At 45.5% G+C, this 15,101-nt stretch overlaps 1 protein-coding gene and 1 long non-coding RNA gene across 9 annotated transcripts in view; one reads left to right on the top strand and one right to left on the bottom strand.

The window, feature by feature from the left end:
* LOC147578224 (uncharacterized) overlaps nucleotides 1-15,101 on the top strand; it is a 65,002-nt gene that overhangs the window by 649 nt on the left and 49,252 nt on the right. For 3 of the 4 annotated variants that reach the window (XR_015254952.1, XR_015254953.1, XR_015254950.1), the window contains exon 2: nucleotides 1,665-1,724. This is a non-coding gene — a long non-coding RNA (uncharacterized LOC147578224). Of the gene's footprint in view, nucleotides 1-1,664; nucleotides 1,725-2,653; nucleotides 5,441-15,101 lie in introns of those variants that run through there. The other variant, XR_015254951.1, reaches the window with a different exon arrangement.
* The window catches only part of ELAPOR1 (endosome-lysosome associated apoptosis and autophagy regulator 1), a 73,694-nt gene continuing 65,556 nt past the window's right edge, over nucleotides 6,964-15,101 (bottom strand). For 2 of the 5 annotated variants that reach the window (XM_086717742.1, XM_086717743.1), the window contains 8 exons: nucleotides 11,789-11,969; nucleotides 11,387-11,483; nucleotides 10,816-10,917; nucleotides 9,362-9,488; nucleotides 9,106-9,284; nucleotides 8,419-8,584; nucleotides 8,120-8,175; nucleotides 6,964-7,248 (listed from right to left, as the gene is read on the bottom strand). In XM_086717742.1, coding sequence (XP_086573868.1) covers nucleotides 7,215-7,248; nucleotides 8,120-8,175; nucleotides 8,419-8,584; nucleotides 9,106-9,284; nucleotides 9,362-9,488; nucleotides 10,816-10,917; nucleotides 11,387-11,483; nucleotides 11,789-11,969 — 942 coding nt within the window. In that variant the 3' untranslated portion in view covers nucleotides 6,964-7,214. Of the gene's footprint in view, nucleotides 7,280-8,119; nucleotides 8,176-8,418; nucleotides 8,585-9,105; nucleotides 9,285-9,361; nucleotides 9,489-10,815; nucleotides 10,918-11,386; nucleotides 11,484-11,788; nucleotides 11,970-15,101 lie in introns of all 5 variants that reach the window. The other 3 variants (XM_086717744.1, XM_025934759.2, XM_025934757.2) reach the window with 3 other exon arrangements.

The raw sequence follows: 15,101 nt of genomic DNA, 5'->3' as shown, positions 1-15,101 counted from the left end.
ACGAAGGCAGTACAAGGTGTTGAAGTCACATATTGGGTCCTTGAACAAAGATTTCACCATATTTTCATTTTAATAATGTAAAGGCCTTTACAGTGAAATATTGTGGTTGCTGATTGGAGCCAAAGTTATCAAAAAGCCCTCCTGGTAACAAGAGCTTATTTGGAGGATTTGGGAGTAGACGGTCTGTTCACCCCATCCTCTACAGAGACTTTAGAGCCCCACTGCCCCAATGCCCCACCAGCTGACTATGCTAAGACCTCCTTGGTCTTATGGCATGTGCATGGGCTTCTGTGATGAGGATATGGCATTGCTCTCCCTGCTTCCCAGTAAGTGTCTGCCAAGCCAACTTAGATACAGTGTAGGGCTAAAGACAGTGGTGACGCTGACAAGTAGAGATCTGGAGGGAGGCTTGAATAAGAGGGTTGTCTGGGTTTGCCTCTCTAGGTTCAGTTTGCCTAGGATGCTAGATTCAAAACCAGTGTAAAGGACATGTAGGAACCTGTAGTCTCTGAAGAAAACATGTAAGAAAACAGTCATCCAAGTGTTAGATTCCCTGAAACCTTCTGAGGGCAAGGTCTGATAGGGGCTGACTGCTTCTATGTCAGTGAAGTCACTGCCAAAGTGTGTTGTTTTGTTTACTAAGTTTCAGGATGGTGATGGGCATTCCTAAGCCTGCACTGGGGCTCAGGCCTCGGGGAGGAGGTCCATTGGGCCAATCCAATCAGTATAATTGGAAGGATGACCTTAAAATTCTCTCTTCTTCAGGGGTGCCTGGGTAGCTTAGCCAGTTAAACCTCTGACTCTTGGTTTCGGCTCAGGTCATGATCTCATGGTTCATGAGTTTGAGCCCCACTTCGGGCTCTGTGTTGATAGTGTGGAGCCTGCTTGGCCTTCTTTCTCTCCCTCTCTCTCTGCCCCTCACTTGCTCTCTCTGTCTCTCTTGAAATAAATAAGCTTAATTTAAAAAAAAAATTCTGTCCTCTTCAAATTTCCTTAGGAATTTTCACCATTAGTCTTATTGTTATATCACAGCCATCTTCCTTTAAAATGCTGTTACCTGATAAATATAACACATTAACATAATAGCATACTTCATCAGCTTAGAATCATAGCATTTTTAAAGCTGGAGGTGAATCTTAGCTAACTGCTAGCCTAATAATTCCTAACCTTTTCATCACCTTGTCCCCCCTGTTTTGAAATGTTTGTCTAAAAAACATGATTTTTAAAAATTCACTCTCCCTTCTTACTAATCAGATATATGCAGCTGCTATTAGAATTTCTGATCAGCAGGAAATAACCAGTGTTACTATACTGCCAGAAGCTAATGCAAAAACAAATCAACATAATACTTTAGTTATGGAGTGATGATGTGAAGCCATACTACTTATGGATGTGTGGTTTCTGTTAAGCTTTAACACTGAGAATAGCTATTGGGTGCTGCATCTGAGGACTCAGGGGTTCAGGGACCCCTCAGCTGGAAAATAGCTAGGCCAACCCCTTTATCTTCTGTGTAAGAACACTGAGGCCCAAGGAAATGAAGCAGTAGAGACAAAACCTGAATATTGGTAAGACTCTAAGATAGAGTGTGTTAGCATTCTTTAGCAGAAAACAGAGCCTTGAGGTACTTGACTAGAAAATGTGCTGTTGTTTTTTTTTTCTTATAGGGTAGAGACCCTTTAGTGCATCTTTATCTCCACGGAACCCAGCACAATGCCTTACACGTGGTAAGTGCTTATTTTTTTTTTTCAACGTTTATTTATTTATTTTTGGGACAGAGAGAGACAGAGCATGAACGGGGGAGGGGCAGAGAGAGAGGGAGACACAGAATCGGAAGCAGGCTCCAGGCTCTGAGCCATCAGCCCAGAGCCTGACGTGGGGCTCGAACTCACGGACCGCGAGATTGTGACCTGGCTGAAGTCAGACGCTTAACCGACTGCGCTACCCAGGCGCCCCTGGTAAGTGCTTATTATATCCTTGCTGGGTGAGTGAGTTACAGGGAGTAGGCTGAGCGGTTAGAAGCTTGTGGTAGGTTCAGGAAGTAGAGTCCTAGCTGAGATATGGCCTTGGGGGTCCTGGGCAGCTAGTGGGGAGCCTAGAGGGCATGAGTACCTGCAGGGAGGGAGCAAGAAAAGAGGGTGGGCACCCAGCCGTGGGTGCCACCCTGTTTTTATCAGTTCGGTGCTGGCTAACGTAGGAGGGCTCTCCTGGGCCTTGTTTTAGCTCCTCTTTTCATCTCAGATCTGGAGGAAGATTTCTCAGTGTTGGACATGCAAGCCCTACCCTCTCACTCCCCTTCTAGAAACCTTCAGCGACTATCTGTTGCCGTCACGAGAATGTCCAAGCATAGGTGTCAAAGCCTTTCATAATCTGCCCTCTACCGACTTCTCTAAAATGTTCCCCTTGTCTCTTGGCATTTCCCCCTCACATTCCCCATGCTGACCTACTTGTAGCTCCCCGTTCTCATCTCTGAGCCTTTGTGCAACATGCTTCTAGCTAGAACTCCCCTTCCCTTCCATGTTCCTCCAAACTGGCTAATTCCTTATTCCTCCAGGAAGTTGTCTCTGATATACTATTCACCCCTGCCCCCCAGACTGGTGCAGCACCCACCTTTCTAGGTTCCCACAGTCCAGTGACATTTATCATACTGTTTCAGGAGAAACTGACAACCCTACCTCCAGCTTGAGGCTGCCCACTCCCTTCTATCAGAGAAACACAGTAACAAAGGAAGTTCATGTTGCCATCCTTGGACAATGAAGGAGGAACCATCTAAAAATAACATGGGTCAGGAAAAGCTGCCAGGATGGGGGGTGGGGGGGGACAACTTTGATCCCACCTCTCCCTCAGAATCGGAATGAGGTGTCCATTCTCCTAACACACTGTGTGGTTTAGGGTATTACATTTTATGTGGAATTGTTAACCTCAGCACTAAAATGGAGTTCGTTTATTTCCTAAATTCTCCTTGAATAGCTCTTAAATTATCCATAAACACTTGTACATGCAACCCTACGTCAGTTTTTCTGTCTCTTCAATAAGGCATTGTTGCTCTGTGGTTCTCAATTGTCTTAAGGTTTAGACCAAGTCGTTAGCATCTTCTTGCCTAGTCACCTGTTTCACTTCTTTGTCAGTGATTGGGAAACCCTTAAAATCATTCACATATTTCCCCCCACACACTTTCAAGCTTGGTCATGTCTGTTGTTTGATGCATTGGAATACTACACAATATATGGTTGAATTCATGTAAGTTAACTGTGGTATTCCCATGTCATTGTTTCTTCACCATGAAGTCCTCAGTGGGTGAGCTAGGGAAAGTTTCACAGTGGGGCAATTTTGAAGGCTGGGTGGGGGTCTAGCAGGTTAAAAGGAAGGGGTGAAGGCAGAGGCATAGGCCAAGACAGGGAGGCATGAAAGAGCTTATAAGTAAGGGGCAGTTAAAAGTTGTGTGGTTAGAGTAGAAGCAATGTGGGCAGAAAGGGACAGGTAGGCTGTTAGGGATTTACACGCCACATTAGTAACTCTGTTGGAGACACAGTTTCTTCATCTATTATAATGGGGATAGTACCTGCCTCTAGTTTAGACTTTATGCTTATAAGCAGGGGTGATATTTAAATATTTAACCATCAGTACAACCAGGTACAACTCAGTCTGACGGAAAGTACCAGCTGAGGGAAATCTTTTTGGGGGGTTAAGTGCCCTCAACTAGAGTGAAGGAAAGCACTAAAGCAGGAAAATCCAGCTACTACTGGAAATGGTAGGTCCTGATGTCTTCTAGGATTTTGTCCATATCTGCTCTGTAAGAATCCATGCCACACCCAAAGCAACATATTTTGTCTTCATACATATGTTGTTCTGTGACTGGCCTCAGTGTCACCAGAGAGAAAACTGAACTGGAAAGGAAGGTAGGGGACATGCTAAGTGTTTTACGTGTTCTCCCTTTGATCCTCACCCAATTTGGGGAGTGAAGGCATCATTAGATGCGTTTTATTACCGTGGAAACAGGCTTTGGTTGCTGATTCCTGAACAGGTGGTGAGAGCCTTTCTAGGATAGGTCCCTGTTGTTCTGAAGCATGCTCATTTCTGTCACTGCAGGGTTCCAGAATCATCCTCATCTTCAGTTTGTTTGTTTATTTATTTAATTTATTTTTTAAGAGAGAGAGAGTGTGAGCAGGGGAGGGTCAGAGAGAGAGGAGTAGACATGGAATCCGAAGCAGGCTCCAGGCTCTGAGCTATCGGCACACAGCCTGACGTGGGGCTTGAACCCATGAATCGTGAGATCATGACCTGAGCCAAAGTCAGATGCTTAACCAACTGAGCCACCCAGGCGCCTCTCCTCATCTTCAGTTTAAGCTTCAAGAACACTTCCATTTCTCACTCACCCATCTTGGCCACCCAACCCATGTTAGAGGAAAAACAACTTGAAACATATGTTTTTATTTCACAAAAAAAAAAAAAAAAGAAAAAGGAAAGGAAAAAATATGACATGCAATAGCCATCCCTTAACAAACTATAAACTCTTGGAATACAGAATAAAAAGGAAATCCAAGCAGTCCTGATGAGACAAAAATTTGGTTTCACAAAGCTGAAAAATCCGTTACAAAGTCTCTGTTGTATAAATATAGTCAGTCTTATCTTTAATGTAGAGTCAGACAAAAAAAAAAAAAAAAGTTGTATTGGCATAAGAAATCTCCCAGTCCTTGAACACACCACAATGTTTGTTTTCCCAGCCGAATCAGGTGATGCCTACGTGATGAGAATTACTTGTGTCTTCTAGAACTCTAGGTAACCAAATGGGATTTAAGTATTTTGTCTCCAGAGCCCACACTTCCTCCCCCAGTAGCAAACCACTATTGCCTTTAAGAGCTAAATGCTCTTCCCATATAAAATCTAACATGTGTCTCTTCTAAAATTCATTATGGTGATGGCTGCACAATTCTGTGAATATACCGAAATCCACGGAGTTTTATATTTTCGATGACCCAATTGTATGGTTTGTGAATGATATCATAATAGGGCTATTAAAAAACATCTAATATGTCTAAGTCACAGGTGACCCCAATATCGTAACTGAGGAGCTCCCTGGCAGGACACAGGGAAGTCGGTACACTAAACAATAGTAAAAAGGAGATGCTTAAAGCATTATAACAACATTGAATCAGTGGAATTTGAGGTTGCTCTGTGGGCACTCAGTTTCAAGATGTCAGAATAAAGAAGTCAACAGGATATATACTTTTTCCTACTGCTTCGAAGGTGCCTAAGGACCTTGTATGGCTCTTGTCACAAAAGAAAGTTATTCAGTGGGGAAGCAGGTGTCCAGGGTGTTAACTGAGGCTACAGAAAACTTGAGGCTGGAGTTCAGGAGCTAGGTGTTTGCATCTGTTGGAAGAAATTCCAACATTGCTGCAGGGTCTGAGAGCCTGACTCCCATAAGAGGAGGACACCCCCCCCCAAAAGTTTCTAGGTTTATTGAACCAAAGGGACTACCTGCCTTCAGCAGTGCTACTGATGACCAGAAGTGACAGCAGGGCCTGGTTCTCACTGACCCTTTTATAAAACCACTGCCAGGGCAGCAGTGGCTAACCAGATCAGCAAACCATTTTTATGGCAGACATACCACTTAGAAATGCCAACCCCCTTCTCTACCTACTCTCTGGGCACCAAGCGGCCACCCAAAAAAGAAGATACATACAAGCATGGGTAACTGGGCCCTTGACCGAGGGATGGTCGTGTTAGCCTGATAGGGAGGGAGAATTGCCAGTATTAGAAAGGAAACCGGAATTTAAGCTTTGCACTGGTTTTGCCATTGTAGTCACTGGAAGTCCATCGATTATACTTGGTGCAAAAGTAGAGAAAAGGGGCACAGAGGACACTCACTTTACTCACCTTTCAAAAGGGATGCTGCCAGAAATTGGGAAGTCTTTTTAGTTTTTTAGCACACATAGGAAATGAGAACAGGAGAAAGAGAAGGATAGAGACTTGAAAGTGTGAGGTGTTCCAGTTTGCTACACATCTTGTTCAACTCCCCCTAGTCTTTCCTCCTTGAAGACTGATCTGGTTCTGTGGTTGTAGTAGGGGTTGGGAGTCAATTCCTCTTTTGGCCCACCTAGAAAATGTTTATTTGGTAGCTGAGCAGATGAGTGAGTTAAGCTTAGAGGCAGACATCCTGGCCACCTCAGGTTCATCCCATTGTGGGCTCCATCCCCTGGTATGGCCCCATCAAAACCTTGGCCTCCTTGTGTTCTTTCAACATAAGATACTCCAGTTCCATGATATGGCTCAAGCCTCTAGGAATGGGGCCCTCAAGGACAGGAAATTTTCCTTACTGGTAGGGTTTGTCATCTCTGTGGGTAAAAGCAAGCAGAGAATAAAGCTAAAACATCTGTGTCTGGGGCTTACCTTTTCTCTTTAGTGTCACAGGGAGATGGTGGGATGTTAAAAAAAAAAAGGGAGGGTGGGGGGAGAATAGATCCACCAGGGCTTGGGCATTTTCTTGGTGCACTTTTTCCTTTGGCTCCTATGAGAATATTTATGACTTACTTAGGAAAGGGAGTTGAAGTACCTAGCTTAAAAAACAAAACAAAACAAAACAAAACTTTCCTGGTTGCCTCTCTTTGTGCTTATTGAGCCTTTTCTTCCCCAGGCCTTACTCACCTTGCCCTCAGCCTATCCATGAAACTCAGTTTGAGTTGGTTATCCAGGAGCAGTGAATCCAGGCCACCACGCGGGTCCAGGAGGGAATGCCCACACCTTCCTCACCCAGCCTCTCTCCTAAAGAGATCAGGAGCTGAGGGCGTATCATAGAAAAACTCCCAGCTGCTTCTGCCCTTCAATAAGAGGACAGAGGAAGTTGTTTGTATACTTAGGAAGAAAGAAAACTTTTCATTCCAGTGCTATAAGAATTATGAGCAGACGAAGCCATGGCTCTGGCAAGGCTGGACCATTTTGGGAAACAAGATGCAAGCAAGGGAGTAATATATAAACAAAGTGTGGGTGTATTTGACAGGTTTGAGGCAAGCAGAAAGGAGGGTTTGGGTACTCTATAAAAAAACAGATATCTGAAATTCAAACTTCTTCTGATAAGGCCACAATGAAGAGATTTCCAGCAGGAAGCTGGCACCCAAATCGCCACAGGCTTGCAAGGTGATGTGCCAAGGTGAGGAGGCAGGGGAGGCAGGGCGGTGCCTCTCACAGGTCCATGTCTGGGCCTCCTGAGGATGTCTTCAGTGGCACGGAGTCAAATCCATCAGGAGTCCTCTGAAAGAGAGATGGTGACAGGAGCTGGCTGCTGCAGGGGGGCAAGTTTGCCAAACAAAGGAGAGAAAGGGAAAAGAGGTGACAGAAGGAAGGAACCCTTATGGAATTCCTGTTTCCAGCGGCTTTGTGGAAACAGATACAAGATTCCCTCTATTCTTCTTGGTCCTTTCAGTCAGTCAGAGGATGAGAAAAATCTTTAAAACCCCCTGCTTTGCATCTTTGCTGAATTCTAAAAGCCCAGAAAGACTCAGGGGTCCCAGGGTAAATTGTTCTCCTGTTGGTTAAACACACACACACACACACACACACACACACACACACACACACACACACACGATTTTTAAAAAGGCCAAGGGAGTCACCCTGATAGGTCAGTACAAAAGGAATGAGATTCTACAATCTAAACACCTACCCACCCTCCTTCCCTCACCAACCTTCCAGTCCTCTCCTCTCTTCTTACCACCCTCCCCACCCACACCTGTTTGATGAACTGGTTCAGGGCAGCAGTGAGGTGTGCGTTCTGGCAGAGTGGGGCTGCAGAGGGCTGTGGCCCTGGAGGAGTTGCTTGGATGCTCTCTGCTGGCCCCACACCCAGCGACAGGGTTGTGGGTGTTGCATTTATGAGCTTCAAACTCGCTCACCCAGCCACACGGACAGAGCCAACTCTCCCAGCTCCACAATGCTCAGTGGTGAGCAGCCTAGACTTAGCTGTTGACTCAGCTCCCAAAGGACCAGGTCCAGACATAAGGGGACAGCACCCTCCACTGGTCAAAGGAGAGCCTCGCTTCTATCAGAAGTTGATCCTAGAGACCACTTCTTCCCCACCCTCAAAAATAAAAAAGGGGTGGGGGTGGGGGGAAATGATTCTTACAACGTAGATGGTTCAATACTCCTTCTGGAAGTTAAAAGGCCCAAACAGTTCATCAACTGGAGTGCATGTTGGGAGAGAAGGAGCCTGGTCAAGAGCAGCCTTGGACCCCATGGGAAATAATAAAGGTGTGGAAACACAGAAGGCAGAAGCCAGGATTTTGAGGGTGAAGGGACAGAACAGTAGGGAGGGTGGGGAGCAGAGTAGTGATCCCTGAACAGTGTGGGACCATTCAGTGTCCTAGGACTGGTGTCTTCTCCAGCCCTCCAGGCTGACCTCAGTGCACTGACGAGCCTCCCTACCTTGGAGGTAAACGATCTGATCTTTCCAAAGAGTGACTTCTTGCTGGTAAAAATGAGGTCATCCTCCACATCCTCGCCTTCCATGATGGCACAACTGTCGGCTGCTGGCAGGTCACAGTCCTTGAGGGTGGCATTCATCACCAGCTTGGAGTACTTGTACTCCAGTCTATGAGACAGGGGATGGGAAAGATAAGACAACAAAATGTGGAATAAGGGAGGGAGGAGAGAGAGAGGCTGGGCTATAAACAGGTAACCATAGATAAGGAGTCTGAAACAGCAAAATAGTGTGAGAGCTGGGCATATAGCTAAGGAATCTTGATTTCCAGTTCAGTGATCTTTTTTCCTTAAGTCTGGCTGTTTCTGTGTTCCCAAAGCTTAACAGAAATATTGGAATCATAAATTTATTATTTTAATTGTTAATAATAACAACAGATTTAGGGTACTCTTTGCTTTTCTTTTGAGCATCTAATAGCCATTTATAGACTGCCGTGTGATACTGTCCGTGTTCAGGAGTCAGGGTAACCAATACATATGTTGGATAAGTGGCTCAACCAGTCTCTGGCCAGAGTCACAGCATCTGTGGCCAACTCCAGAGGACAGCCCCATGAATTTAACCCTCAGATGTTCTCCTCCCACTTCAAAGATCCAACCCTGTCCATCCCCAAACTCCAATACCCCATCATGTACTTTTGATTCTTTTTCCAAAAGTAACAGGTCAAGACGGTGAGGAGGATGGCAGTACAGGTGCCAGCAGAGATGCCCACTTTCAGCCAGAAATCGATTGTTTTGCAGATGGTGACTCTCTGCTCAGGCAGGGAGATGCCACCCGCGCATAGCTTTGGTTCTCGCCACACATAGGTAGTCTTCTGTTGGGGAGGAAAACAAGAAACTTAGAGGTCACATTCCCTTCTCTCATGGGACATCCCCAAGGAGAGAAACCCACCTGGATCCCAGCCACGCAGCTGCTGACAATAGCGTGGTAGTCAGCAGGGGAGCAGAGCGGACAAGCAGCCACACTTTCCCACAGGAAGTGGAAGTTACAGCCATCACAGGTCCCATCGGAGCATGTGCTGACAAAGCAGAAAAGAGACTTGAGCGCTCACTGGCTGGGTGATGGGAGTCCTGTCATCTCATAGCTTGCCTGATCCATCCTCTCCTTGCCCAACTGTGAACCCCACCAGGACCCTTCCAACTAGTCCTTAACACAGGTCTTGCTCTCTGATCTCCCACCCTCCACCGGGCTCTCTACTCTCTGCCCGTTTGTTTTGCCGACATTATCACAGCTAATGCCAGGTGTCTGAGCTCTAGCATGGCTACTCCAACCAACACTTCAGAGGCTCCTGTTCTCTCCGTGGACTTGTGACATTTTGCAAAAAGCCACTCTGATGCAGCTACCTGGGGGGTGGGTTTCAGGAATAGACTTCGGGTCATGGGTAGCTGTTATGTACTTTACTGTGATGTTTACAACAAGAAAAGTGGTCTTAACATTTTGACACCACTGCGGAGTCAAAATATCGTGCTTTGTTCCCCGTCTCCCTGAGTGGCTCTTATTTAGGAGCAACATTTCCCAAGCCATGTTCCTCAAGACACTAGTGCCCCTCTGCCTGGGTGGCTCAGTCAGTTGAGCGTCCAACTTCAGCTCAGGTCGTGATCTTGGCAGTTTGTGGGTTTGAGCCCTGCATTGGGCTCTGTGCTGACAGCTCAGAGCCTGGAGCCTGCTTCAGATTCTGTTTCCCTCTCTCTACCCCTCCCCAACTCAAACTCTGTCTCTCTCTCAAAAATAAACAAACACTAAAAAATAAAAATAAAAAAATACACACACACAAAAGACACCAGTGCCCCTCAAAATGTTAGTTGGGGTTAGGTGGGGCAAAAAAAGGAGGTGGGGGAGGGGTGCGGTCATCAAACTGGTTCCAGAATTCTCGCTTTAATGCACTCAGCTATTAAACTCAGAATTGGGTCTTTTATTTGTGGAGAGATTCTTAGGATTCCTTAAACCGTTACTCATCCTAATAATAGCGAGTACATATGCCAGACACCATGAGAAGTCCACAAGTTCACAACCACCCCCTGAGGGGACTTATTATTACCCTCATTTTACAGATAAGGAAAAAGAGGCCCAGAGAAGATAAGAAATGTATGCACAATAACATAGCTAGTAAGGGGAGGAGATGAATCAAATAATCACTTGGCTATGCCGCTGTCCCCATAATGGTATGGGAATGCGAGAGTCGCTTTGACTCATCCTTCTGCCCCATTCTTAACATCTGAAGATCGAGAATTTGGAGCCATGACTGTGTCCCCAAGAGCCAATGAATGGCTCTCAGACTGTTTTCTCTTTGGCTCTTGGGATGAAATGAGTCCAAAGAAGGGAGACCTTTTGTTACACCCCTTTACCTAGGCAGCGACAGACTTCCAGGGGCGGGTTTCAGTGGACTGCATCTGACACGGACGGTGGCTGATCTCCCAGAACTGCAGGACTGGGTCACATCACTGGACCTGCAGAGAAAGCCAACCCCCATAGGGGAACGAATCACTCACCTGTGCCATTGGAGAGTCGTTGACGTCAACATGGAACAGTTTCCTTGCTGGGGAAGTCAGGACTTGGGAGTGCACAGGCCTGGGGTTATACGGTGAGAGAGTGGGGATCGGGCAAATGTGGTCAAGGGGAAAGGCACTGGTCCAGGAAAGGTTAGCATATCCATAACACCGGAGTCTCCTAAGTCAGGAAGGGAAGTCAGCCACAGATAATCCCGTATTTCTCCCTGCCTCCAGGGCACATCTGCCCCAGTAATACCCCAGAAGCTGGGAATCAGTGGACTCCCAGCCTGTAGCTGTCACTGCTGGGTGGTTCTGCTAGACATCGGGTATGTTCTGGTTTGATAAGTAGGTGGCTGGAGAGAGGGATGCACCAGAAATTGTGGAGGAGCCTAGGTTTCCCTTGTACAGACTGGTCTCTCATCGTCACCTATAAAAGAAGATCACGTCCGGTATTCCCAAGGACTCCGGGTGGAAAAGTTCGGCTGGGGAGGTGATTCCATCCAGAGTCATATCTGTTGTCACCCCTGCCAAATTAGAGCTCCTAATTAGTTGTCACTAGTAGCATGAGCCGGCAACCACTTCAATTCTTTCAATACCTGTCAACATCCAACCTTCCTCCATCTCATCACACCCCAGAGTGGCTCATGAAAGGGTGAACCAAGGTTTGTCAGAAGCCCCAGGGGGCAGGTGGCATCCCAGGATGGAATGGAAAACAAAGGTCAGGAGGTTGGGTCCCTCATCTGGGGCCTTTTCACCTCAGAGCCCGGTAGCTTCACTCTCTCTTACACATATACAAGCCCAAACAGGCTGCAGCGGCTGATTTACTCACCGATAAGTCGGTCAGCCAGGCTGACAGGCTGTGAGGACACTCCAGCCTTGTAGCCTGTCACCTCCGGGGGGATGATGACCGCCTGGCAGATGTAGGCGGTGATGGATTTGGAGAAACCCGACTCACCCTCAGGAATCCGGAGGTCAGTGACATTGTCGGCACACACGGACATTTTCTTACCCTGGGTTGGCAGACACAGAGAGGATGAAGTGGGGGGCAGTGAATGGTCATAGAACTCCCAAAAGGAAGGAGGGCACAGCTTTTTCACATCTGAAATTTCAGCCTTCCGATGGTATGTTGCAGTGGAATGATTCATCCCAGATCTAATTATAAAACAGACTTTTTTTTTTTTTTTTATGCTAAAAATAAGGCCTAGGTGTCCTAGTTTCTGGAAGCCTGGCCCAGGGGTCGCAAGCCTTTTTGTTTCCTTGCAATCACGTGGGAACCTTGTATAAGTGGTGTCGTGATGGTGGCAAACAATCTGGAGCTCTAATCTACCAGCCCACCTTCCCCTGGCCAGTTTTCTAGATAGCTGCTGAAATATATGACTGGTTTCCTGAAATTTTTGAACATTCCCTCTCTGTGTCTCCCTTAGTGCTCTGATTCCACTGTGCTTGTCTTGGGAGCACTTTCCAGACAGAGATTCCCAGCAGTTGAAACAGACCCCATAAGTAACTGCCTCCCTGCCTTGAGGTAGGACATCTGGGAAATAATTAGAACCTATTCCATTTTTAAAAATGTATCAAGAGAAGAAAGTTTGTGTTTATATAGAGAACATGCCAAGAAATAAACATTCCATAACAACTCTCACTGTAGAGAACTCTGGAAGATGGTAGGCATAAGACTCCTTCCTCCTGGAGATTTTATAGTAGAGGAAATACTGAGATATTGTTCTTGAAAAAATGTTAAATTTGTGGAATATCAATATATAACTTGTCTGCTAATATAAAATCATTTGTGGGGCGCCTGGGTGGCTCAGTCGGTTAGGCATCTGACTTTGGCTCAGCTCATGATCTAACAGTTCATGGGTTCGAGTCCCGCATTGGGCTCTGTGCTGACAGCTCAGAGCCTGGAGGCTGTTTCAGATTGTGTGTCGCCCTCTCTCTCTCTCTGCCCCTCCCCTGCTCACACTCTGTCTCTCTCTCTCAAAAATAAACATTTAAAAAAATTAAAATCATCTTTTCAATATTTTTTTAAAAAATTATATTTATTTTGAGAGAGAGACAATGAGAGCTTGAGTTGGGGAGCAGCAGAGTAAGGGGGGGGGGAGAGAGAGAGAGAGAGAGAGAGACAGAGAGAGAGACAGAGAGACTGAGAGAATATCCTAAGGAGGCTCCACGCCCAGCATGGAGCCCAACGTGGGGCTCGATCTCACGACTGTGAGATCATGACTTGAGCCAAAATCAAGAGTTGGATACTAAACTGACTGAGCAACCCAGGTGCCCCTGCACCCCTAAGTTTATTGCAGCATGATTTACAATAGCCAAATTATTGAAGCAGCCCAAGCGTCCATCGATATATTAATGGATAAAGAAGATGTGGTATATACATACAATGGAATATTGTTTGGCCATAAAAAAGAATGAAATTTTGCCTTTTGCCACAACATGGTTGGAGCTAGAGAGTATAATGCTAAATGAAATAAGTCAGAGAAAGATGAATAGCCATGATTTCACTCATATGTGGAATTTAAGAAACAAAGGAAATGAACAAAGAGGGGAAAAAGAGAGAGAGAGGCAAACCAAGAAACAGACTCTTAACTATAGAGAACAAACTGGTGTTTTATCAGAGAGGAGGTGGGTGGGGGGATGGGGTAAATAGGTGATGGGGATTAAGGAGCACACTTATCACGATGAGCACAGGGTGATATATGGAAGTGTTGAATCACTGTATTATATACCTGACACTAATATAACACTGTATTTTAACTATACCAGGATTAAAATTTTAAACTTAATAACATTTTTTCTGGGGCGCCTGGGTGGCTCGGTCGGTTGAGTATCCAACTTTGGCTCAGGTCATGATCTCACGGTTTGTGAGATCAAGCCCCACATTGGGCTCTGTGCTGACAGCTCAGAGCCTGGAGCCTGCTTCACATTCTGTGTCTCCCTCCCTCTCTGCCCCTCCCCTGCTTGCACTCTGTCTCTCTGTCTCTGTGCCTCTCTGCCTCTCTCTCTCTCTCAAAATAAATAAACATTAAAAAATTAAAATAAATAGAACTTAATAAAATTTTTTTTTTAATTTTTTTTTTCAACGTTTATTTATTTTTGGGACAGAGAGGGACAGAGCATGAATGGAGGAGGGGCAGAGAGAGAGGGAGACACAGAAGCGGAAACAGGCTCCAGGCTCTGAGCCATCAGCCCAGAGCCCGATGCGGGGCTCGAACTCACGGACCGCGAGATCGTGACCTGGCTGAAGTCGGACGCTTAACCGACTGCGCCACCCAGGCGCCCCAATAAAATTTTTAAAAATGTAAGTGTATTAAGCATTTACAATGTAGGATTTTCAATATTCTAAGTTTTGTTAAAAATGAAGCAATGTCAGTTGCTAAATCTGGTGGTTCTTAGCTTATTTTTTAGAGTGTAAGAAATAAGGAACATGAGAACAGAAAGAAATCTGTACCTTATGGTAAAACAAAGAGTTATTTTGTCTTTGAAGTGCCAGTCTGTCGTGTGACAGTACACAGTAAGCATTTCTGAAAAGATAAAAGGAGCAAAGAAAAGAAGGCAATCTCTCCAAACTCCACATCTTCATCGCCCTTCCAGCTCACTGAATGAAACTTTTACTACATGGTCTTCCTTTAATCAGTCTCAATTCCTGAGTTATCACTAACTCACTGTGGAAGCTTCATTTTAACTTCTTCAAAGACTTTGAAAGACAAGATAGAGACATGTATCTCGAACTTTCCATAGATTAGTTCTTTCCCTCCTTCCTTCCTTCCTTCCTTCCTTCCTTCCTTCCTTCCTTCCTTCCTTCCTTCCTTCCTTCCTTCCTTTCTTTTATTAAGACATAATTGCCATAGAATATTGATTAGTTTATTTCTTGGCCTGTTGTCTACATAAACACAAGTCAAATTTTTTTTGCACGCTACAGAAGGTGGTAAAAGCTGTTCTGTGTAAAGGCCTCACTGCTCACAGGGTCACAGACTAAAGGCTCAAGATGCTCTTTATTTTGTAACATTTGAAACTAATAACTCTCCAGCTATGAATCCTGCCTTGTTTGTGATTTAGTTAAGTGCGGTAGTGGTGTGATTGCCCTTTAATTTCTGCCTTTGAATTTTTGATCCAAAATATTTGTAGCAGCATGAAATGGC

The sequence above is a fragment of the Puma concolor genome, chromosome C1 (assembly GCF_028749965.1).
Source record: "Puma concolor isolate L17-30 chromosome C1, mPumCon1.1.hap2, whole genome shotgun sequence".
Lineage (NCBI taxonomy): Eukaryota > Metazoa > Chordata > Mammalia > Carnivora > Felidae > Puma > Puma concolor.
This window is presented reverse-complemented; position numbering and strand designations above follow the sequence as displayed.